A 22,867-nucleotide genomic window follows, 5' to 3' on the forward strand; every position below is an offset into this window, starting at 1 on the left:
CGAAGGTTTCCCCCAGCGCTCTTTGCAGCTCTGCTTTGATCTAGGGCTTCAGTGTCCTCCCTGGTCAGGCCTGCATTGCCCAGAATCTTGTCCATTGAGAGAGCAACCTCCCCACCCCCCCACCCCCGCCCTCAATATCTGATCAACCTTGATATCTCATCAGCATTCCTCCTCCTTCCACCATTCCCCAGGCGGTGTGTGCTCACCCTGCCCGCCTTCCGGAAGAATCCTGTGAGGTTGGTTTGGCCAGAATGCCCTTTTTGTCACTTTCCAACCCCTGATCCCCCCCCCCCCCCCGCCGCCGCCACTCCTTTCTGCTCCCGGCCTGCAAACCCCCACTTTTCCTTGCTGAATTTGAAATCCAGGCCAGTTCTAGACTGAGGTTTCTCTCCCCCTATTTGCAAGACGTCCTGAATACAATTGTTTTTACTGCCTTAACTCCTTTCAGGTTCCGATTTTTCCTTGACACCTCCGCATGCCTCACTCTGCTCCTCTGGAGAACGAGCTCATGACTGTGAATAATAATAAATGACATAAGAACATATTTAGCTTAGGGGCACCTGGGTGGCTCAGTCAGTTAAGCGTCTGACTTCCGTTCAGGTCATGATCTCTGGGTCCTGGGATCAAGTCCCACATGGGGCTCCCTGCTCAGCGGGGAGCCTGCTTCTCCCTCTGCCTGCAGCTCCCCCTCCTTGTGCTCTCTCTGACAAATAAATAAATAAAAATTCTTTAAAAAAATAAAAAAGAACCTATTAAGCTTAGCTAGAGCCAAATCCTTATTAGCCACCCCAAAACGCTACTTTTCTTATTCCTACTTCAACTACGCCTCCTAACACCCCAAAGGGACCCAGTGCCAGACCATAGTGCCCCGGACTGCAGGGCAGGGAGAAATGCATTCAGAGCGGATGCATCACCTGCGCAGCCCCAAGACGACCCCACGTGAAGGACCCCCCTTCGCCCTGGTGACAGCTTGAACCCGCCCACAGGAAGCAGAATTTCCTCCCTGCGACCATGAGTTCTCAGGTGCTCTGCTCCGCCTCGGGGTCTCACACTCATTGTCTCAAAGGGAAGACAATACTAATAATCCATCTTGCACAGCGTATCCGAAGAGAAGGATCTATTTCATGTTTTAAAGGTCATTGAATATATAACAGCTAGATAGTTGAAGCAAAATACCATATTCATCAGTGAAATAGGAAAGTTTAGCAGCACTCATCTGTTCTCATTTTAAATTTACCACAGTATGTAAATGAGAGGATTTAAAAAAGCACCAAGCAAAAATCTGAGCTAGGTGCGAATGAAAAGCACAATCAGAAGCAAATTTGTGAGCCTGAAGTGCAGGAGTTTGCCAAATGGGCTGGTGCTTAGATTTTACTACTAATCTGAGTGTATGTAAAGCCAATAGAAAGATCCCAATTATTGTTAAATACCCAGAGTAGAAATTTGCTGCTAAACTGCTGTATAGTATCGGTCTCAAGTTGGCTTTTGTAAACATCTTATTGTACGTGCTGCCATGATCAGAGGAGCACCGCACACAAAGCTGAACTTTAAACACACAGTCCCAGTCACACACAGAGTCTGAAGAAAACGAACGAAATACAATTGGGATTAGAGACGGAATGACCTGATTTTAGAAAGATTTTGCAGTAGTTGGGAGAATCTGCTTCCCCGGAAATAGCAGTTTTTCTACCCACTTAACATCTCAAAATACAATTGATGGCAAAATGAGACAACCTGACACTTCTTCACGGGAGTTTTTGGGCTCAGAACACATTCGCCATATCAGACATTCACACCCTAACAGGGCACGGAGGCGGGGTTGTGACTCACGCTCTGGCAGGTCTCGGTGGGTCAACGGGTCACCTTGAGACATCAGCCCACTGTCTAAACAACACCCTGTTTGATTTCTATGGAACAGACTGTCTTCGAAACCCAAAATGATCCATCTGACATGAAGCCAAAGGGAAAGAGTGTTGTGTTCTCTAACCCAAGGGTGAGGAGTCAGGACGCCTGGGTGTTCATGCTAAGCTAATCCTGGAGACTTGGCCTGGGTCCCTGAGTCTGCCACATGTGTGGAATTTAGAGACGGAAAGGGCTGAGGCAACCAGGGGCCCAGGTTGAGGGACAAGGAGACAGACCTCACATGGGTTGGGATCGAATGCTGCGCCATAGCCAATTCTGCGACAAGACTGAGCAGAGAGCCCAGGCTAACTTTCCAGAGTCTCACGATGCCTGAGATTCCTTCCTTCTCCCTCAAGTTACATCAGGACCTTTATTCAACTCTGAAGAATGGGGATAGTGAAATAAATGTCTTCTCTACCTCCTAATGCTTCATCATTGGCCACGTCTCATGCCTGCCGTTCTCGGCGGTAGGACTCTGGTGGTGAGCAAAACAGACAAGTCCTTGCCTTGTGGCCCCTATGTTCTAGGCAAGAAAAGGAAACAGGGTGAGTATGGAGAATGGTGGGTCAGGAACTCTCCAGCATTTTGAGGGTCTGACCAAGGATGGGACCTACAACTTTGCCCGGCACAATGCAGGCACTCAACAACTGGCATCTGGTTCCCAGAAAAAGAAATGAATAAACATTAAATTTTGCATCCATTTTTGGAAGATTCACAGCCCATCTATGGATTTCAGCTTAAGAATTTCTTTGCAGGGATGCCTGGGTGACTCAGTCAGTTGGGTGTTGGGTGGCTGCCTTCAGCTCAGGTCATGGTCATGGGGTCCTAGGATCAAGCCCACATCGGGCTCCCTGCTCAGCGGGGAGTCTGCTTCTCCCTCTCCCTCTGGCCCTCCCCACCCCGTTCATGCTCGCTCTCTCAATAAATAAATAAAATCTTAAAAAAAAAAAAAAAAAGGAATTTCGTTGCAGAGGGAAAGGAGAAGAGGTGTATTAGGGTGATGAAGCCGGGGGAGGAGAAGGGCCTGAGAACCAGGAGGAAAACATCATGAAAACAGATCATTATAAGGCAAAGAAATAAATGCTGGGACAAGAAGTCAAAAAGGCAAAATGGACAAACGGACGGAGGGAGCTAACCCCTCTTGGGAGGGTTTGGTCAGGGAGGGTTTCTGAGAAGAGGGAGAACCTGAGCAGAGCCTTTTCTTCAATTTTTTTTTTTTTACTGTTTACATTTCCTTTTACAAAAATAACATGTGCTCAGTGCAGAAAACTTAAAAATTCTTGGACAATGTGAAGAAAATACACCAATGACCCCACTGCTTGGAAACAGCTAATGTAAACTAGGACATCCCTCCACCTCCTACACAGGTGTGTAACAGGATGGAAAACAATTTATTCACTAGGTGTTTGGAAGAAATAACTTGATAATCTGAGAAGATTCCAGAGGGACTGCTGAAGTTTTGTGCTCATCAGCTGGCCTCCTAGGGACGTTTCTCAAATGCTGGGTCATGGGCCACTAGAAGGTCATAAAATGAAAATTATGGATTGCAGTCTTAAGAACTGTTTTACTAACCTTCCTTTTGCTCTCTCTCTGTGTGTGTGTGTGTGTGTGTGTGTGTGTGTGTGTGTGTACAAGGCTGTAATGTTAACTTTCTCTTTTACTCGGGATCCAGGCTAGTTTGAATGTACGTGCACTTGAGGCAGTATTCTCCATAAGAGAAGGGTAAGGAATTAGTGTCCCCAGAATGTGACAAAGCAAAGACTCTGAAAGTGATAGGAAGAGGGGAAGCCAGAGAGAACACAAAGGTTCCTGAGTGGAAATACAGCCTAGAAGGGACTTTGAAAGCGAGAACCGTATCAACGGAGACTGTGGTCACGTTGTTTCTAAGGGACGTGTGGTGTAAATGCTCACCATCTTCTTTCTTATAATATCCTCCACAGCAGCGTCCATGCCGACCAGTGCTTTGTGCATATGAAGTCTTCTGGAGAACTCAGAGAGATGCCGAGTTCCATATACGAGTTGGCAGAGAGCAGAAATTGAGTCCACATGTGTGGGATATAAAAGCTAGAGTGTGAAGAAGATATTTTGGGTATATATCTGTATCTATTTTTTTGGCAAAAATGGAATCATATAAGATACACTACTTTTATCCTATTTCCCCTTGGAGATATGGAGATATTTCGAACATCTGTCATGTCAATAAATGCTTTTCTGCGAACAAGCAACGTTCTTGGCATTTTAGAATTCCATTGTGGGGAATTTACGTAAGCTGTTTATGTAACCAGTGTTCTAATGTTGGACATTTTGACTATTTGATTTAATATTTTGATTTGGTGATTTTCAATGCCCTTCTCGTAGAAATAAGACTACTCCTTAGAGTAGGACTGGCCAAGGAGAGGTATTTATACTTTTTCGCTATACTGTATTATCTTAGTGTCTGTTCTACAAAGGAGGGCCCTTTTACCAGCACCAAGGACAGAGGCAGGCGTATGGTGGGTGTACTGTCGAGGGCAGGGAGCAGCCTGGCTGGGAGGTGAAGGAAGCCTATATGCTGGCCATGTTGGGAATCAGTCAATCAGCTACAATCTGTCTTCTGATACAATTCTTGACACCTAATACCTGGGATTTAAAGTTCTTCTTGTTAAATCTACAAATCTAGCTTGAATAGTCATAGAAATATATGTAAATCTGAAAATAAAAATTAGACTTGCTTTAGGGAAAATTTAAGCCAAATGGAAATAGGACTAATATTTGTCATATTAAGTCATTGGCTTAAGTCATAAGGCATCCCGCAGGTTCATTCCCAGGGATATAGAAATGTCACTGGAGGGGTACCCAGGTGGCTCAGTCAGTAAGCGCCTGACTCTTGATTTCAGCTCAGGTCAAGATCTCAGGGTCATGAGATCGAGTCCCACGTCAGGCTCTGCACTGCGTATGGAACCTGCTTAGGATCCTCTCTCTTCCTCTGCACCTCACCCACTTGAGCACACCCTCTCTCGCTAATAAAAATTAATTAATTTTTTTAAAAAGTCACTGGGATTTAGACCAAAGAAACAGGTACTAATAGTCATAGTTAGGGGGAAAATTACCTGATTCCTTTCTTCTCATCACTTCTCATATCCCATCAACTGCTAGCCAACTTTACCTCCTAAATACTTCTCCAATCCACTGCCTCCCCTTCATCTCTACTGCCACCAATCATTTCCTGTCTGCTTTCCCAGCCCCGTTTCCCACTCTTCATTGGTTCCCCAATACTGACAGGACACAGAGACAGGTAGGTCCCTGGCACGGACCTGCAGTGTATTCCTGCTTCCCACATTCCAACACTGCCCTGTGTGTCCTTTTCCGTGTGACGCCACTTCTCTCTCCAGGTTTCCTCTCTGCCTGGCCTGAGCCTTGCCTCTAAAGTTAAATTTTGGCGGCTCCTGAGTGGTGCAGTCCATTAAGCACCCAACTCTTGGTTTCGGCTCAGGTTATGATCTCAGGGTCGTGAGGCTGAGCCCCACGTGGGGCTCTGTGCTCAGTGAAGAGTCTGCTTAGGACCTCTCTCTCTCCCCCTCTGTTGACACCCCGCCCCAAGCTCTCTAATAAATAAATTTATTTTTAAAATAGATAAATAGAGTTTTGGTGTTCCTTCTTCCAGAAAGCCCTCCAACATCTCCCAGGCTGGGTTTGTGCCTCTCCTCAGTGGCCCTTTGTGGATACACACACCTCTTTGCTATAAAGTCTTTACCACTTGGGGCCTGTGGGACTAGGGTGAGGGCTTTATACCTCTTTCTCCAGAAAAGAGAGGTCAGCGATTATTTAGTTTTGTAGCTCTCCATGGCCTGTGGTTCCTATCATGTAACAGGTATTCAGTTTCCTGTGTCTGGTTTTTGTTGTTGTTGTTGTTATTGTTGCTTTAGATGGACCAAACCATATTATAGCTTAAAGGGTCAAAAAACGGTGAATAAAGCCAGGTGAGTTCAAATCCCAGAGGACTGGTGGAAAGAAACAAGGCACATATGCAATCAGTATGTCGGAATACTAACCATTAGCTAACAGCATTTTAAGGAAAACAACTTCAGTTCCTAGAGAATTATTCATTAATTCAATAGAGTTTTGTACACTGGGACCTCGGAGATTGGGAACACAAGGTCACACTGAAGACTTCACAATCTGACAACAGGAAAGAATGTACAATGCCATGAGTGGGGCGCTCCAAAAGCTGGAAAACAGAGCATGGGGAACAAGAGTGACTAAGTACCAAGGATTAAGCAGGGACAGTCCCTGGGGAGAGCTGATTTTTGGTGAGCCCACCCGTTCCAACCCTGCAAATCCTACCCCAAAAGCAGTTATCATGTGAGATATCTGGAGACAGGCCCAAGCACATCTTACAGCCTTTCTTTGGGGTCATCTGCTCTCCATGCTTAAGAGGGGAAGATCTGGAACCAAAATGGGAGTGTGGACCCCAGGGGGAAGGGCCCTGCCTGTGCTGCTCACCTGCACTCGCTCAGGCCTTCCTATTCTGGCAAAAAGCCCGAGGAGTCCAGGAACCTCTGACCCAGCCAGGCCCAGCAGCTGAACACAGTGGCATCATTCAAAAGAAGAAATACAAATGCAACGCTAACGGCTTATGTTTTAAGGGACATGTGGAAAAACGGGAGCACTTCCAGACACAGGTCACAGAAATGATTATTTTAAAGTGGGAGACATAACAGAAGTTAAGTGTATTTGGTTGGAGCAAGAAATGATGCTCTCTTTCCAAGGATCATATTCCAAGGGCTGTTCTGCCTGGCCACGGAAGACAAGAAAAATGTTCCCCTGCCTCGATTCTATGTCATCTCCTTGGCCTGTGATACAGAACATGGGCATTATGTAAAATGTCAAATTTGGCTGATTTAAAAAAAAAAAAAACTCTCACCAGATTTGCAAGTTAACAGTCAGTCTTTAATATATTAGGCCACTGGGGAAACCAAAAGCTTGGAAAAATATAGAACTCATTCCAAATGACTGCCGTAAAATTTGTAAAGTCGAAGGCATTTCCGTAACTGCTAACAACACTAACAAGCAGGTCCATTAACCATGACCTTCAAAGCTTAAGGACCAGCTAATAACACAACGAGTAGTCCAATGGCCTGAACAGGGTGAGAAGCTGTTCTAGTTTCAGCGAGATCAAAGCACATTTCATGGTTGTGATTAATATTTATCGTGTGCTCACTGGATATATATCATTACACAATAAAAATTTAGATTTGTGTTATGTGATGACAGTAATTAGACATACACATATTGAAGATTTTTTCCAAACATGAGGATATAGATAAGAGGTTGTAAAATATTTTTTTAAAAACTGGGGCACCTGGGGTGCCTGGGTGGCTCAGTGGGTTAAAGCCTGTCTTCGGCTCAGGTCATGATCTCGGGGTCCTGGGATCAAGCCCCGCATTGGGCTTTCTGCTCAGTGGAGCCTGCTTCCTCCTCTCTCTCTCTGCCTGCCTACCTGCCTACTTGTGATCTCTGTCAAATAAATAAATAAAATCTTAAAAAAAAAAAAAAGGTTGCACATACACATCAAACTCTGTGTTTTGGCTCATGATTGTTCCCCCTCCTTCAGTTGTGGCAGACTGAAAAAGGCGAGCTTGAAGATGCAAACCATTGCAAATTCACAGAGTGAGTGTCGCCTAAGTGCCTGGTATGGGGCTATATGCTTGAGACACAAAAATGACGGGCATATGAATCCTGCTCTCCATCGGTCATTCAAAGAATAATTAGGACGTCCCGGGCCCTTGATCAAAGTGCAGTTTGAACAAAGCATTGAGGAATGCAGATGGTGGTTGAGAAAGGCTTCCCTGAAAAGATGACAGCTGACCTGACTCTTGAGAAACAAGAGGTCTTGAGGCCGAGAAGGAAAAGTTCCCAGATTTCAGGCAACATAGGCCAGAACATCCAGCCTGTGTGTTCTGGAAGCCCAGGGCTCATTCCGAAGCCCGCCGCAGGTCCCTGCCACCACAGTCGGCATTACCACAGTCCAGACTTACCTCGGTAGCAAATGTATAAACACCGAATGAACAAATTAACGACATGCACACACGCCTTCTTTCTGTAGATACTCAGAAATGATTCTAGAGCCCCGAGAAGAAGGAAGAACATAAACCAAAAATCCCTTTGGAGAGCCTGAGAATGGAGGGAAAAACAGATGTTTCTTCTCCTCGCCCATCTACAGCCACCCGGGTGGTCATGGAGAGGCCCCGCCCGCCTGTCACAGTGGGCCTGTTTCTCCCGAAATGCATTCCACGACACAGTCTCAGGTGCCTGGAGTCCCCACAGCTCGGAGCTCACGGCCAGCGGGCAGATCTGGTACTGGGCGGGGCCTGCATGTGCCCCCGCGGAGAGCAGCTCGTCCTGCCTGTGAGGTAGAGCACGGGGCTGGCCGTGACATCACGCTGTTGGGTCTAAACCAGCTGCAGTGACGATAAAGACCAGGGCTGGCCCCACACGATGAAGGCATGAAAGATGATCACAGAGCTGCGAGAAACCACGCGGTCCTCAGGGAGGTGCCACGGTGTCATTTCCATGCCTAGACGGGTGACCTGTCTCTAAACTCAGCCCCATGGGGCGGCTTGGAACCCTTCGTGCCATGTCCTTACCTCTTAGCTGTAAAATCTTCAATGTTTACTGACGTTCTTCTTTACATTATTATTTCAAGGAAAGCCCACTTCAACTTTACAAAGAATCAATCATTGCTAAGATGTATCAAGGCTTTCATATGCTAATGCATGTTCCCCACCAAAGAGAAGGTGCAGTTTATGCACTATGTCCCAAAGTAAATCCTGTATTGCTTTCTTCAAAGAACATTTTGTGGAACTGATTGTTTATGAAATCCATATGGAAAGATGCTGCCCCATCCCTCAGGGCCACAACAGATGTAGCGAGGGGGTGAGGAGGCAGCTATAATGCATTATTGTGTGTGTGTGTATGTGCATGTGTGTGTGAAGCAGTTGTGTACTCTAATCATCTTGGCAAATACCATGACCTAATTAAGAAAGGGAAACAAATGGATGCTTGGATCACAAAAAAATGATAAAAAGTAGAAAGATTTCACTCTCCCGATGGAGACAGAGGTTAGTTGTTCATTACTTGTTGATTTCTCCATTCATTAGCATTCTAGGAACGGGACTTAATACATTCATAGCACCCTTTAAAAAGCAGGCATGGGTTCTCAATTCAAGAATTTATTTTAACCTGTTTGGAAACCATTTGCATTTTCAGCAGCCCGACCTCCTAAGAAACCACTCCTTCTAGGATTTCATGCAAGGAAGGGATCAGCTCCCTAAAGAAAGCAGGACTGCGGCACCCCCTGCCCACCGCCGCCCCCATCCCGAACTGAGTAGCAGGTCACTCGCAAATCTGTGGGCCAGCGCGGAATCTCTAGGCTAAACAGTGGCCACTGCTTTGAAGTTGGCTTCGTATAAGAACGTTCCACTGGCCCAGCTTCTGGGTGGTGTGACGCTGCTCTTCTTAACCCAGGGGAAGAGAAAGCAAAAAGGGGACAGAGAAAGCTCCCTTTCTTCTGCCTCCAAGTTGGCTGCCTTCTTCCCGGTGCAAAGGGAAGAAAAAGTGTGCTTGGGAGTGCACTGCGGAGTCGTCTTCTGAAACGAGTTCCTATTTTGCACATTTTCATTTGTCTGGCTCCAGTGCTTCCCTCCAAAGTAGAGCGGCAGCTCTCTCAAGGACAGCCACGTAGCCTGACCGTCTAGCGAGCCACACTTTGCTTTGGTCTCTAGTAAAGGTACTGAATGAAGAGCAGGGAACACTCAGTGCTTTTGGCCGCCGACCGCTAATCCCCAGTACCCCCGAGCCTGGTTCTGCTGCTTAACGTTTGGTGAACTCAGAGATATGATTGTTAAAAAAAAGAGTTTGCTGATTCAGTGAAAACAAAGTGGAATGATTTAGAAAGAATCAACAAAGCAGAGGTGTTTTTTTTTTTTAAGTCTGTCAAGTTAAGCATGCATGAGATAATCATAAAAAAAGACTTGGTGGTGGTGGGTGGCTCTGGATGGCTCAGTTGGTTACGTGGCTGCCTTTGGCTCTGGTCATAATCCTAGGGTCCTGGGATTACGCCCCACATTGGGCTCCCTGCTCAGCGGAGAGCTTGCTTCCCTCTCTCCCTCTGCCTCTGCCTGCGGCTCTGCCTAGTTGTGCTGTCTATCTCTCTGTCAAATAAATAAAATCTTAAAAAAAAAAAGAAAAGAAAAAAGACTTGGCGGGAGAGGGTCATTGAAACAGCAAATTCTGCAGGGAGCCTGCCTTATGTCCTTGGCTGGTTTAGAGAAACCAAAATTGGATGCGTCAAAAGATGAATTTTGGTGGGGTGTACCCAGAAAAAAATGATGTGGCACAGCAAATCGGGTGATCCGTACATAAAGAAAATGTCTCAGCCCAACACAGAGATCACTTGTTATGATTTCCTGACCTTTGGATTAACCATCTAACTTCCGGTCTCGAGCTTTCTGGATTAGCCGGCTTTCCTAAACATCTGCTCACCTGCACGTACTATTTCGCTTTTGATGATCAGTTCTAGCCCACCTCCCTCCTTCTGGAAACCGATAAATCAGTGAGTGAGTTCAGCAGAAAACACGAGAGCAGTCAGAAATCAGAGATTCCAGTCAATCCCTGAACCTTCTGTCTCCGGGCCTGCCTCCTTACCCAGAAAGCATCTGCTGTGGGGAGGGATGGAGGGTGAAAGGCAGACGCTAAGACCAGGGGGTCACACTCATCTCTCAGGTGTCTCTACTTCTTTAAAATGCCATTCTGTGCAGTTCAGCTCACAGAAGACACACAGTGTTCCCGAAGACATTCAGTCATCTTTATTTAGAATTAAAAAAAAATATTCGGAAAATATATACAAATTTGTTGTGAATGTCAAGAGTAAGCAAATGTACTTGAGAAAGGTAATATTATTCCGAAATTTTTGCCACAGAGAATAAAATGGGAAGTGATATATATTCTTCCAATACAAAAATACAAGCGTAGATGTATAAGCACACCATATGTGCACACGTGTGTGCGTGTTTATATAATGATTCAAACGCGATTTAAGTTACCCGCATAAAATTGATCACTTGTATCCTTATGACTTGCTAATGGGAAAAAAGTCTCAGATGCCACATCTCCAGTGTCCAGGCTTCCTATGATAAACTTTCGGAAGGAGCTATATTTACTAATTTAGAGTTGCAAAGTGGACTGCAAAGCTTTAATTCTGGGAATAGCATGTGACAGAAAATTGTTGGAATATTTTCCAGCATCAATTTTAATTTTACAAGTTTGAAACTACAAACAACTCCTGACTGGAGAAGATCAACCGCTCAAAGACACAAATGCTGTCTTCGATACAGTCTGAGTTCCGCACCAGAGCTACAACGAAAAATTACGCTCAAGATTCAAGTTAAGTCACCCCTGACTTTTTTTGACAGCAACGAGGCTTGTCAAAAATTCATGCTTGCAGGTAAGATGGGAATTATCAGAGAGCCCTAATACTGTTTTGATATTTCTCTCATTTTCATCAGGATGGTACCTGAGTTACTCTTGGTGCCACAAAAATTAGACACAAAAAGTAGAGTACGCTGTACAAAGCCAGAAGATTTAAGGGGAACACCCACCCTCTTTTGAAATGACCATTTGCCACTTGTGAGTGGGAAAAGTAACTGTAATATTCCGTTTATAGGCTGCCTGAGCGTAGCGTCTATATCAATTTCAAGTTTTCTTTTATGATTCAGCTATTCCGAGAGTCTGAAAATATTTCATTAAAAATTAATGTGTTATCCACACAAATGGCAAATATTGAAAAATGGGAATATAAATACAAACTAATAAAAATAGTAAGTCTACTAATACTGAAGAGGAAGGAAGACAGGAGGGGGAGGCGAGCATGTGAAAGGGAGAGAGATTTTAAACATCCGGTTTCTATTCTGGACCGTTTATAGAAACAGACAGACACAGCACGCGGAAGCCAAATATATTCTCGGGCTCTGACAGGATTTGTTTTCTATCTTGTCATTATTTGTACTCTATGCTTCCTAATACTGCTTCTCCAGGGCTCTGGATCTCCCGACCGACCTGACCAGTCTTACTCGGAGCTTGCACACACGGGAGCTGCAGAGGGCTGGGCGCGTTCCCGGAGCCTGGCTGCCCGGTGGGCTGACTCCCTGCAGTTTGCGGCTCTCCCAGGAACCCCTCTGGCACGGAGGCTCAGGGCCCCCGCTAGCGCATCCCCGCCTCCCCCATCCTGGCCCCGTGCATCCTTCCCAGATCCCTCTGGATGATTCTCTGAGGCTGGAGCGCAGGATCCTGGGTCTATCGCGCAGTGGTAGGGAAGGATCCCTGGTCCAAGAAGGAAGGCACGAAGGTAACACACCCACTCAACCTCTTTGTCTGCTCTTCCTAGAAGAGTGATTTCATGTCAAATAGCAAGCAAGGACCTACCTTATTCCATCTCAGCCCTCACAATTTAAATGCCATTGAGAGAAAGTCACATTGCTTACTAAACAGGCAGCCACGGACACACACTTGTCCCTACACCAAAATAACACACAATAGGGTTCTCCTATACCAAAGATAATGAGGGGACTATTTTGAAAATATGAAAGATTTGTTTATGCAGACTAGAAAAACATCCCTTTGCATCAAAATAAGTGTCCCTCTTTATTGCACACTCATTATTTTCTATAGAATTTAAATTGTACATGAAAGTATAATTGTGCCTTGTTTAATGTAAATTGATTGTCTCAATTATTGGGAAAGGATTTGAATTTTAATGGACTACTTTGCTGGAGATGTGCCAGGCAAATCAGCAAAAACTCTAATAGCTCTAACTGTGGAGGTACACAGACAAACAGTCAGATAAATCAGGAAAGAGGGTGGATTCCAGAATCGATCCTAAAGTGGTCCGGAAGGGTTAGGAAGCTTTTCTTCATGCACAAGAAATCAGCTGTCAACTTTCCATCTTAAAAGACCCTGTGACCGTGAGCCTATGATTTGGTTTCTCACTTTGAAAAAATGGTAAGATCCACCTCTTAGAACAAAGGACTTTTGTGGTTATACTTTTTTTTCTTTTCCTTAACATTCTTCCTTGCTACAAATTAGGTTATCTGTGAAAATCAGGGCTTTTCTCCAAAGGTGGAACAGACATAAAATCCAGTAGCCCCGTGTCACCCAGGCCCTGAGACACACTTGCCTATGACACTTCAGGGTCTGAGGGCAGCCACCCTAGGAAGTTGGCTGCAGACACATCCCCGCAGACGCATCCCCGCAGATGGCCACCATAACTGCGGCCTGACCTATCTCCTTTCTTTTAATAAATCCAGGATCTATGAAGTCCAGCAATCTCCTGCACACTTACAATCATGGCCCAGAGCAGACCTTAGCCATTTGGCTACCCAGATGGTTGCAACGTTGCTACAGTTAAATTATAACCAGCGATGCCTGAGGTATACAGACACATCTGCCCGAAACTGCCAGTCTCCTACGATCTTTTCCTCCAAGCTGCAGCCTCTAGAAGCAGGTGGAAAAATCACCTCTAGTCAGAGGAGGACAAACTACACAGCCAAGTTTATACCTCAGCTATAAACCTTCAGGAATTTAACTGCTCTTTGAGATATCTGGGGCACTGAAAATACGACGTTTTAATCGGTTCACTCCTGAAAGAGCCTCTTTTTGCAACGGAAAACTGGCAGGGTTAATCTAGACACACATACAGATGTTAATGTATGGGGTAGAGATTAAGATTTGGGCCAGTGAATACAAATTTCTTCTCCTATTCATTAATCTTTCCTGAATGAATGTCTACGATGTTCAAGAAGCAAGTTGAATACAAGGCATTTCTTTTTATAACCGAGTCTAGAAGAGCCATAAATTATGGCCAACTGTAGTTTTGACTGAGTTCTCCCTAAATGCTGATCCGGCTTGCAAAAAGCAACCTCATTAAAATAGTTCATTGTTTACATGTCCTATAAATTTTCTTTCTTTCTTTTTCTTTTTTTTTTAATGAACATAGAGTTTCCTGGCAACTAGATGTTTGATTAAAATTCTACATTTCAGGGGCACCTGGGTGGCTCAGAAGCGTCTGACTCTTGATCTCAGCTTGGGTCTTGATCTCAGGGTCATGACTTCAAGCCCCACTTTGGGCTCCTTGGTGGGCGGGAGCCTACTTCAAAAAAAATTCCATGATTTGTAATTAGTAAGGCTTAGATTTTGGATAGTACACCCCAACAGGATGAATTTTAATAAAATGCCACACCCAAGGCACACCGTTTCACTGTAGGAGTACAAAATCTGGCACCAAGTGGGTATCTAGAAATAAAGAACCAAAGCAAAGCAACAGAACCATCACAGGAGAGAGGGGAAAAAATGTAAAGGTGAGAGGAGGACCAGACAAAGATAGGAAAGGAGTGAAAGTGGCAGGTGAGTAGCCCTGGCTGGTGGGACAGCAGGGGCAGGTCTGGCCTCTTTGACACCCATCCTTCGCCCAGCCCCACACCTGCAGAGGCCTGGCTGAGCCTCACTTAGCAGCCAGAGTCAGTCGTCCATCAGCTAGATGGATGTCTCCTTTCTTCTTTGTCTAGCATATAAATGCATTCAAATTTGCATTTAGTGGGAAAGAGTGACTCTAAGGCTGCTTTTCTGTATTTCTAGAAAATCCCTTTAAAATACCTGCTCTTTTGGGGCACTTGGGGGGCTCAGTCAGTGAAGCGTTTGCCTCCAACTCAGGTCATGATCCCAGGGTCCTGGAATCAAGCCCTGCACTGGGGCTCTCTGCTCAGTGGGGAGCCTGCCTCCCCCTCTGCCTCTGCCCTACCCCCTCTTCCACACTCCCCTTGTGCTCTCTCTCTCAAGTAAATAAATTTAAAAAACAAAATCTTCAAAATACCTGCTCTTTAAACTGTTGCATGCTTTTCATGGATGGTGAGAAGAAAATGGCTCTGCTATTCACACGCACACACACACACACACACACACACACATTCGAGGACTGTAGCAATTTTTTAAACCAATTAGTTTCTAGAAAACAAAAGCCCAAAAATATCACTGTATATCATCAGGATATCATCCCCAAACCGTGCTCTTTAATCTGTTAAATTGTCACGGCCAGCCGTCTGCATGTTATCTGTGGCGAGAACGTTGCATCAAACTGCTTCCCACCCCACCCCCACAATGTACAAGTTCAACTAACCAGAGGAAAACACTTTAAAAGGTCCAAAGGATTGTTCCTGGTGGAATCACCTCAGAAGTTATTTTGCCTAACATTACCAAGGAAACACTAAAAACAACACGGAATTCCACAAAGGGGTCCATTCATTATGTTCCAGATTCTAGATTTCAGGCTTTTGTGTCATGTTAAAGAGCACCAAAGCATTGTGCCCAAAGGGTCATCCGTGCACAAGGCTTGGCTGTCCCACCTGCCAGGTTGAGACCCCCCCGGGCTGCCCAGCGGGCTCCCCGACCCCCGAACTGAACTGCCCTCCCCAAGTCAGCGGAAAAGTTCTGCCTGTGAACAAAACCCCACAAAAGCAGCCAAAAGCGGAGTATTTCCCAAGAAGTGAGGTCTGGCAGATCCTATTCAGTTTCAAAGGGAGACCAGCTTTTTTGTGTTTTTCCTTTCCTTTGATTTATTTTTCATTGCATGATGATACACTGTTTCATTTGAATTGCAAAATAAGACCCAGAAATGAGTTATTTTATTTAATGAAAACATGGACCGCAGCAGCGGACTCGAAGCTCCTTTTGATCTCCAACAACCCGAGGAGGTGGGGACCTTTCCTCCCTCCTGTTGTGGATGACGAAGCTGAGTCACTGAGAGAGGAGTGACTTGCCCGGGAGACGAGTGACAGCCTGTTCAGTGCTGGGGCTGGGATTAGAACCTGGGCAGAAGGCTTCAGAAACTGCATGTTCTTAACCACTAGGCACCATATGCTATATTGGTAATTAAAAAATCTTCTCAAAAGCTCATTTAGTCTGGCTGTAACAGGTGGGGGGTGGGAGGTCTCTAAGGCACATTAGCCTGAAGAGCCCCTAGCAGAGAATCTGGGACTCTTAGATGCCACACTGTCACTCTCCGGTGCAGAGTGGGGAAAATCTGCCGGGGAGCTTCGGAGCTCAGGACTCAGTGGGTCCTGGAGACCAGGCCCAGCTCGGATGCGGCTGGCTGGGGCCACTCGGGGAGACGCTGCAGTGTACCGGGGGAAGGTGTAAGCTCTGGCCTCAGATGGCCCTGCATTCCCCAGACCGGCCCTGCCACCAGCATCAGCTCAGTGAAAACGGTGACCATGTTTTGTCACATAACCTCTCAGAGCCTGTCTGCCCCTCTAAAAAACAGAAGACGAGAACACTATCTCAACAGCATTGATCTAATAGTCACATTCCATATGGCCTCTCTGCTGAAGATTCTTTAATTATAAAACTGAAGTCTTGTGCCAGAGACCAGCAAGTCCCGGCTCCCTCACAAACACTGATTCCATGACGCCATGATGGTAAGATGGCTGACTGAATAATAACGCTATTCTAGATTGATACAGTGCATTTCCCCCCATCCCTGCCAATTTTTACCTAATTTTACCTAAGATCTGATTTGATCCTCATACCTATTCCATGTGGTCTCTGATCCGCATTCCATGGATAAGGAAGTTGAGCCCCAAAGAGTTTATCGGGCCTGTCTCAAATCCTAGGTTGGCAGGGGACATCAACCCTGAGCTTCCGCTCCCTAGCTAGTGTGCTCTCATTATAATTTGTTGTTTCCACAGAAGACGTGATGCCTTTTGGCAATAAGCTTACAAATTAACGGAGAAAGTGTAAGACTGGGAAAGATAGAAATCAATACTGATGACCCTCTCAGTAACACCAGAGTCACACTGCCCACACCTCAAGTCATGGGCTCCTCCTGTCACCTGGAGTCAAATGCCATGCCCAATCCTAGAATTCAGAATTTGGTTTCTGAAGCAGCTGCTGAAAGGACTGGCTAATTAAGTCTAAAGGGCAGGTAAGTTCTCTCTCATGGGGAAAATTCTGGAACCTGGGCAGATAAAATCCCCTCTCTTTTCCTCCTTCCAGTGGACCATGTGGACGCAGTTTCTTTGTAACAGGCTTATCCAGAAACATGTCTGTGGTTGTGTGCCTTATCGTGAAACAGTCAGCAGTACGATAACACAATGTGCTACACTGTTCTCCATTCTTCCTTGCCTCACCTTCCTCTCCCTCTCTCTTGCTGCCCTGGGACTGGAGCCAAAACACTCACTGTTAATTCTTGCTCAGGTTCTAAGACAAAGGAAATGAAGGGATTGGCCAAATCATCACGGAGCTCACCCACTTGGGTAGTTAACATATCTAAAAATGGACAGAGAAAGATACATATCAGAGGAATAAGTCATAGACATGGAAGTAGTCTGGTAACACAAAGAAATAACTAGTGAAAGGAATCAATGAGCTCGGGACCTAGAAACAAGCTACCACAGGAAAGATGGGAAATGCCGAGCAGACAGCGATCAGGGGTCTGCTCTGGCTGAGCAAGTTGGAGGTAACCTGTTTACAAGGTTAACATCACAGAACTGTCTCTCCCTGCTGAAAAGCCTTCAGAGGCTTCCCTCTCCAGTGCTTAGAATAAACTCCAGACTTAGTTTTACATGATTCAAGAGAAAGACTCTTCCAGACCTAACTGCTGAAGGTCTACCTCCTCTTTGGATGTAGGGAGCCACAAATGAACATAACTCTTACCTTAACAAGGAGAAAGAAGTTAGACAATCGACAAAACCATAATTTTCCTTGAGCCAATCAGAGCCAAGCAGGTTGCAAGATAACCCGATAAAGGTCCTGGGGAAAAGTAAGAAGCAAAAGCTATCTTCCCCTGGAGGTGGGTGAAACTTTGTGCACCTGGCCCGAGGAATAGATACATTTTTAATGAGGGAGGGACAGAAGCAAAATCCATCAGTGGTGTGATTGGAAAAAGTTTGAAATGCAGCTGTCACAGGGGCAAAGAGGTCCTGTTTCATGATGTCTGCCAGTTTCTCTGACGTGAATCCTTCTGCCATGGTCAGTTTAAAACTACCAGCATGATGTTGAATGCCGCATACGTTTCCAAAAATTTAGTACACCAGCTCTAGCATACAACTGCATTGGACCCTGAGGAAACAGGATGAGGTCCTGTCCCCATCCCCATCATAAGCCATGATGACAGTCAAACAAACAAACAAACAAACAAACAAACAAAAAAGCATCAGAATTAAAAAATACATTTGATGTATGAACTCAACAGAGGGGGGAAATCATTAAGTCCGAAGACTGGCCAATAGAGAGGATCCAAAGTGAACTACAAAGAAGAGAGAAAGGAGCTGGGGTGAGGGGAGAGTGCAAGAAACAATGCCCGAGAGCTGTGGGACAAGATCGGAAGGTCTAACTGACATTTAAGTGGAGGCCTGGAAGGAGCAGAGACAGGGAGTGAATGGGAAGATCTGACCCCTGCTTACTGCCCCCATCTCATCTCCTCCTCAACCTCGCATTCGATTTTAAAGCCATGACCCCTGGGACCTTTAAACATGTACTTCTTTCTCTCTGTGAAGATCCCTTCTACTTCTTGTCAGGATATCAGTTAGGAATCATTTCCCTAAGGAACAGTACCCTGTTCCTCCGAACCTGGGTGAGGTGCCAGTCCAATGTGCCCCCGGAGCATCCTCAGTGACTCGCACGAGAGCAGAGGATTTGACTGTGATCACCACCTGGGTCTGGAAGCTCCTTAAGGGTAGAGATCATGGCCTTTTGCTTTTCAATGCTCAATGCGTAACAAATGTTAATAAATATTCGGATACATTAATAAGCTAGAAGATACCACACAGAGCTCAAGCCAGGCAATCCAGTATAGCTTTTTCACATTGAAAAAATTAATGTTTTTAAAATTATAGTTTGCGGCAAAGCAACAAACATGACTGCAGAAATGAAAAACAAATCTTTTTTAACTTAAAAGCACTAAATTAAATTTTAAATCATAAGGGTTAAGATCATGAAAATGCTAATCAGAACTTCTCAATCTACCTAAACAATAAAACCAGAGGGAGAAATCTGGCTTTAAAGAGTGAAATCACTCACAATGGTTTATGTTGGATTTGTGGAAGAAATGTTTAGGGATTTTAAGCACGGAAATATACTTTCTGTCCTCAAATGTAAGAACAGAAATTTGCTGGCCCTTTTTAGCAAAAGCTCTGTCCAAGGAGTGTCTGATGCTCATTACCTCTAAGTGGTTCCTGGTATAATTTGAATATATGCTTAGTATTTATTTTTAATGGAATATTTTTCATTATCTAGACTTATAGAAAAATAAAAAATAATAAACGTTATTAAGAATATTAAGACTAGCTGGTAATAGCTGGTTTCCTAAAATATCCGTCTCCAAAAACGCATTAGCCGTTTCCTCCTACTTTATGTTCTTAAGAGTATTTTTCTTTTTAAATTTTGGGATATTATAACACTCACTCCCAACTATGCTGAAAACATGATGTTTTTAACCAAGTAGGTGAATGCATCACTCTTGAAATTCAATCTGGGGCTCGTACTAAAACTTTCACCACTGAACAGAGGACATGTACACATAAACACACACAGTCACGTACTCGCAGACACTTAGATTAACTTAGGCCTGTCCCAAGTAGGGTCCAAAATCTTGTTCCACAAATCAGCTGTAGGAAATTCAAAAGGGGTGTTCCCAAAGAAATAACGTTATGTAAACACGGTGTTCTGTTTCACAGACTAGCTCATGAGAGCCCGTTTAACCCACAATGTAAAAAAACCAGCTCTAGAATGTTAGCCTCTGAAGTTCCCATCGCACCTCCAGAATCTGGAACAGAGCCTGGCACGTGTTAAAGGGCTGGTAAGTATGTTGAATGAAGGCTATTGACTGAATAATAGTGTGAAACATTTGTCGAGCACGAAGTCTGTGCCAGGCACTGTTTTCTAAAGAGCTTCCATGGATTATCTTAGGCAATTATCACATCCCTCTAAGGTTGCATTTTTTAGACAGACAATGGGAGGAAGTGAGGATGATGAAATGTAAGATTTAAGGAATTTGCTCACGACCTCATGGTTAGGAAGTGGGTGCATGTTCCTAAGACTATACATGATCTCTTTCCTGAAGTTTTGGGTCTTACGAGCAGAGAACTAGAACCTGAAGGCAGCTTAAAGCATAAGGGCAGGGATGTCTGTCTGCTCGTCCGCGGTTTATCCAAAGCACACGCCACGTAACACTCGATAAATATTTGATGAATATGTGAAGGGGAGTCTTCTTCCCTCTTGGACATCAGGGCTATTCCAGAAAGAAGTGTGAATTATATTAAAATGTCTTTGGCACTTTCCTTACTTTCTTTCATTGAGTATCTTTCCATTTAATCTACTCTCAGGTGATCAGCTATGACAGTGTTTGCCTTGTTCCAGCTGCAGTGTCTGGACAGGCTGCTTTAATAACATATCACCCATTCCCAGATCAAAATTCTAGTTCCTGCAGTTAGAACCTGCTCTGTCATCGGGAGGAAAGCAATCTGACTTCAGGTCTTCCCATTAAAGTGTAATCGAACCTGGCTTCTAGTCCTCTTAGGGACTTGTCAATAATACATGGAAAAATTGGATTTTAAAGAGATTGCTTGTTAACCCCAATTGGCTTATAATTTTGGGGGAAAGGGTTAAACTTTCTAAGCTTTTCCTGGTTTTCGTAGCTTCCTCCTTTGCTGTACACAACACTCTCACAGGGTTTGTCCTTAGAGCCCTGAGGGCAGGCAGCCTACCCAATCCCCACACTTCCGTGGCCCGGTAACATGAAAGCTAGAGATAACCAAGAAGCATTTCAAAACAAATTGCAATGAGCTTCTTTCCTAGTAACATATGGCTTACTTGTCATCTTCTATAATCTTATATTACAAAATAATGGCACATAAATCTAAAATAACGTAGCAATTATGTGAATTTACTTTTAATAGTATGTTGCCGGTTATCCAAATATGCAGACTCCGAGTGTGTCTGGGTGGCTCAACTGGTTGAGCCTCAGACTTGATTTCAGATCAGGCCATGGTCTCAAGGTTGTGAGATGGGGCCCCATGTCCGGCTCTGCGCTGGGCAGATGTGGAGCCTGCTAAAGGTTCTCTCTCTCCCTCTTCCCCGCCCCTCCTTGGACCCCTCCCACGCATGTGTGTGTGTCCACATGCACTCTCTCTCTCCCTCAACAACTACCACAAAACACCAAATTCCCAGGCAGCAGATCACTAGAGTGCCTCTCTAAAGCATATTTGTGGGGGCAGGGGAAGACGGGAGGTAGGGATTATATATACATTTACTTTAGCAAAAGAGATTCAGATGACTCACTTGTGAATTACAATTCACATAGGACTTGAAACACAGTTACTGAGAAACCGATATGTTGTTGAAACAAGTATGCAATATTGCACTCCTAAGAGGCTGGCAAAACAAGGTAGGACACATGAAATTAATTACCAGGAAGCTAAAATGTAAGGGCATTTTATAATTAAAAGAATAGCAGCATTGAAAACCCAGATGACCTCAGTACAACAGAGATGAGGCAGTAATAACTAAATGTCCTTCAGCCCCCAAATCACGGCAAGTCAAACCGCTGGAGCTCGGGCAGGATCAGGGGAGACTGGTGAGGGGAGGAAGCCAGTGGAATGCTGCGTTAGCATTCTCAGCAAATTACTGATTTACTGATTCTCCATAAATCACGACGCAGAGCACTTTGGTTTATACTTTGATTACTCTTCTAAATGAGGGAAGATCAACGCAAAACATTTCCTCAGGGACAGGGAAAGTTTTATGAATATACACCCAAATCTAACATCAACAGACGTTTGGTTTACATAAATTAGAGAGAGCAAGAGATCAAACACACACTCCAGGGCAACCACGTCTGGCCCAGGCTGCCAATGGAGGCCAGCCCCCAGGATACCTCTCTTTCTTGCATATGGGGCTTCTGGAGGTACAAGAGCGGCAGGAGGGACCTCCCAGGAGATGGTGGGTGATGTCACAGCTGCTCTGGAGCCCCATCAGCCCAAACAGAAAGGGAGCCTGCAACCAGGGGAGAGAGGTAGACCCTTTTCATCTTTGTGTCCCCCTCCCCTCCAGCCCAGAGCACTGACTGCACCAAATGGATGTCCGATAAACAGAGAACAAACTGATTCTGGCCTTCGCTCGCTTTACCAGCACTCCATCTAGAAAGCTGAATTTATGTCCTCTCAAGCCACTGCTGAGAAGTATGAAATGACCCTCTTCTAGTCCAGGATTCCTCCTGGCTCAAGCTTGGTCTCTCCTCTACTCTGATTCATCTGATTCTCAAAGTCTTTCACAGAAATACATACCTTTATGAATCCCCTTAGGGATCAGGTAAATTATTTCATAGTTTTTACAGGATATGATTAAGAGGATTTTTAAAGGAACAAATTTTATTTGAAATAGGTATACCTTTAAATTTTTTTAATATAAAGTTTATTTGTACAGCAATTTTCTTGAACTTGAAATTATTCTAAAAGATAAAATCTATTAAAAAATATGATGAGATGGGGCACCTGGGTGGCTCAGTGGGTTAAGCCTCTGCCTTCGGCTCGGGTCATGATCTCAGGGTCCTGGGATCGAGCCCCGCGTGGGGCTCTCTGCTCAGCGGGGAGCCTGCTTCCCCACTCTCTCTCTGCCTGCCTCTCTGCTTACTTGTGATCTCTCTCTCTCTCTCTCTCTCTCTGTCAAATAAATAAATAAAATATTTTTTAAAAAAATATGATGAGAGGGGTGCCTGGGGAGCATAGTCGGTTGGGTGTCCAACTCTTGGCTTCAGCTCAGGTTGTGATCTCAGGGTTGTGAGATCGAGACCCACGTCCGGCTCTGAGCTCAGCGTGGAGTCTGTGTGAAAGTATCTCCTTCTCCCCTCCATCCTAAAATAAATAAATAAATCTTTAAAAAA

At 44.8% G+C, this 22,867-nt stretch overlaps 1 protein-coding gene across 6 annotated transcripts in view; it reads right to left on the bottom strand.

Annotated features, from left to right (window-relative positions):
• SDCCAG8 (SHH signaling and ciliogenesis regulator SDCCAG8) overlaps positions 1-22,867 on the bottom strand; it is a 229,618-nt gene that overhangs the window by 39,854 nt on the left and 166,897 nt on the right. The window contains exon 16 of one of the 6 annotated variants that reach the window (XM_032862917.1): positions 10,608-10,746. The exons of 4 other annotated variants lie outside the window; for them this stretch is intronic. Coding sequence is in view for 1 of the 2 variants with exons in the window: in XM_032862915.1 (XP_032718806.1) it covers positions 10,743-10,746 (4 nt within the window). In the remaining variant the exon portion in view is untranslated. Of the gene's footprint in view, positions 1-10,607; positions 10,747-22,867 lie in introns of those variants that run through there. One more of the 6 variants, XM_032862915.1, reaches the window with a different exon arrangement.

Source organism: Lontra canadensis, unplaced genomic scaffold, assembly GCF_010015895.1.
Source record: "Lontra canadensis isolate GAN:19392208 unplaced genomic scaffold, GSC_riverotter_1.0 scaffold24, whole genome shotgun sequence".
In the NCBI taxonomy this organism is placed as follows: domain Eukaryota; kingdom Metazoa; phylum Chordata; class Mammalia; order Carnivora; family Mustelidae; genus Lontra; species Lontra canadensis.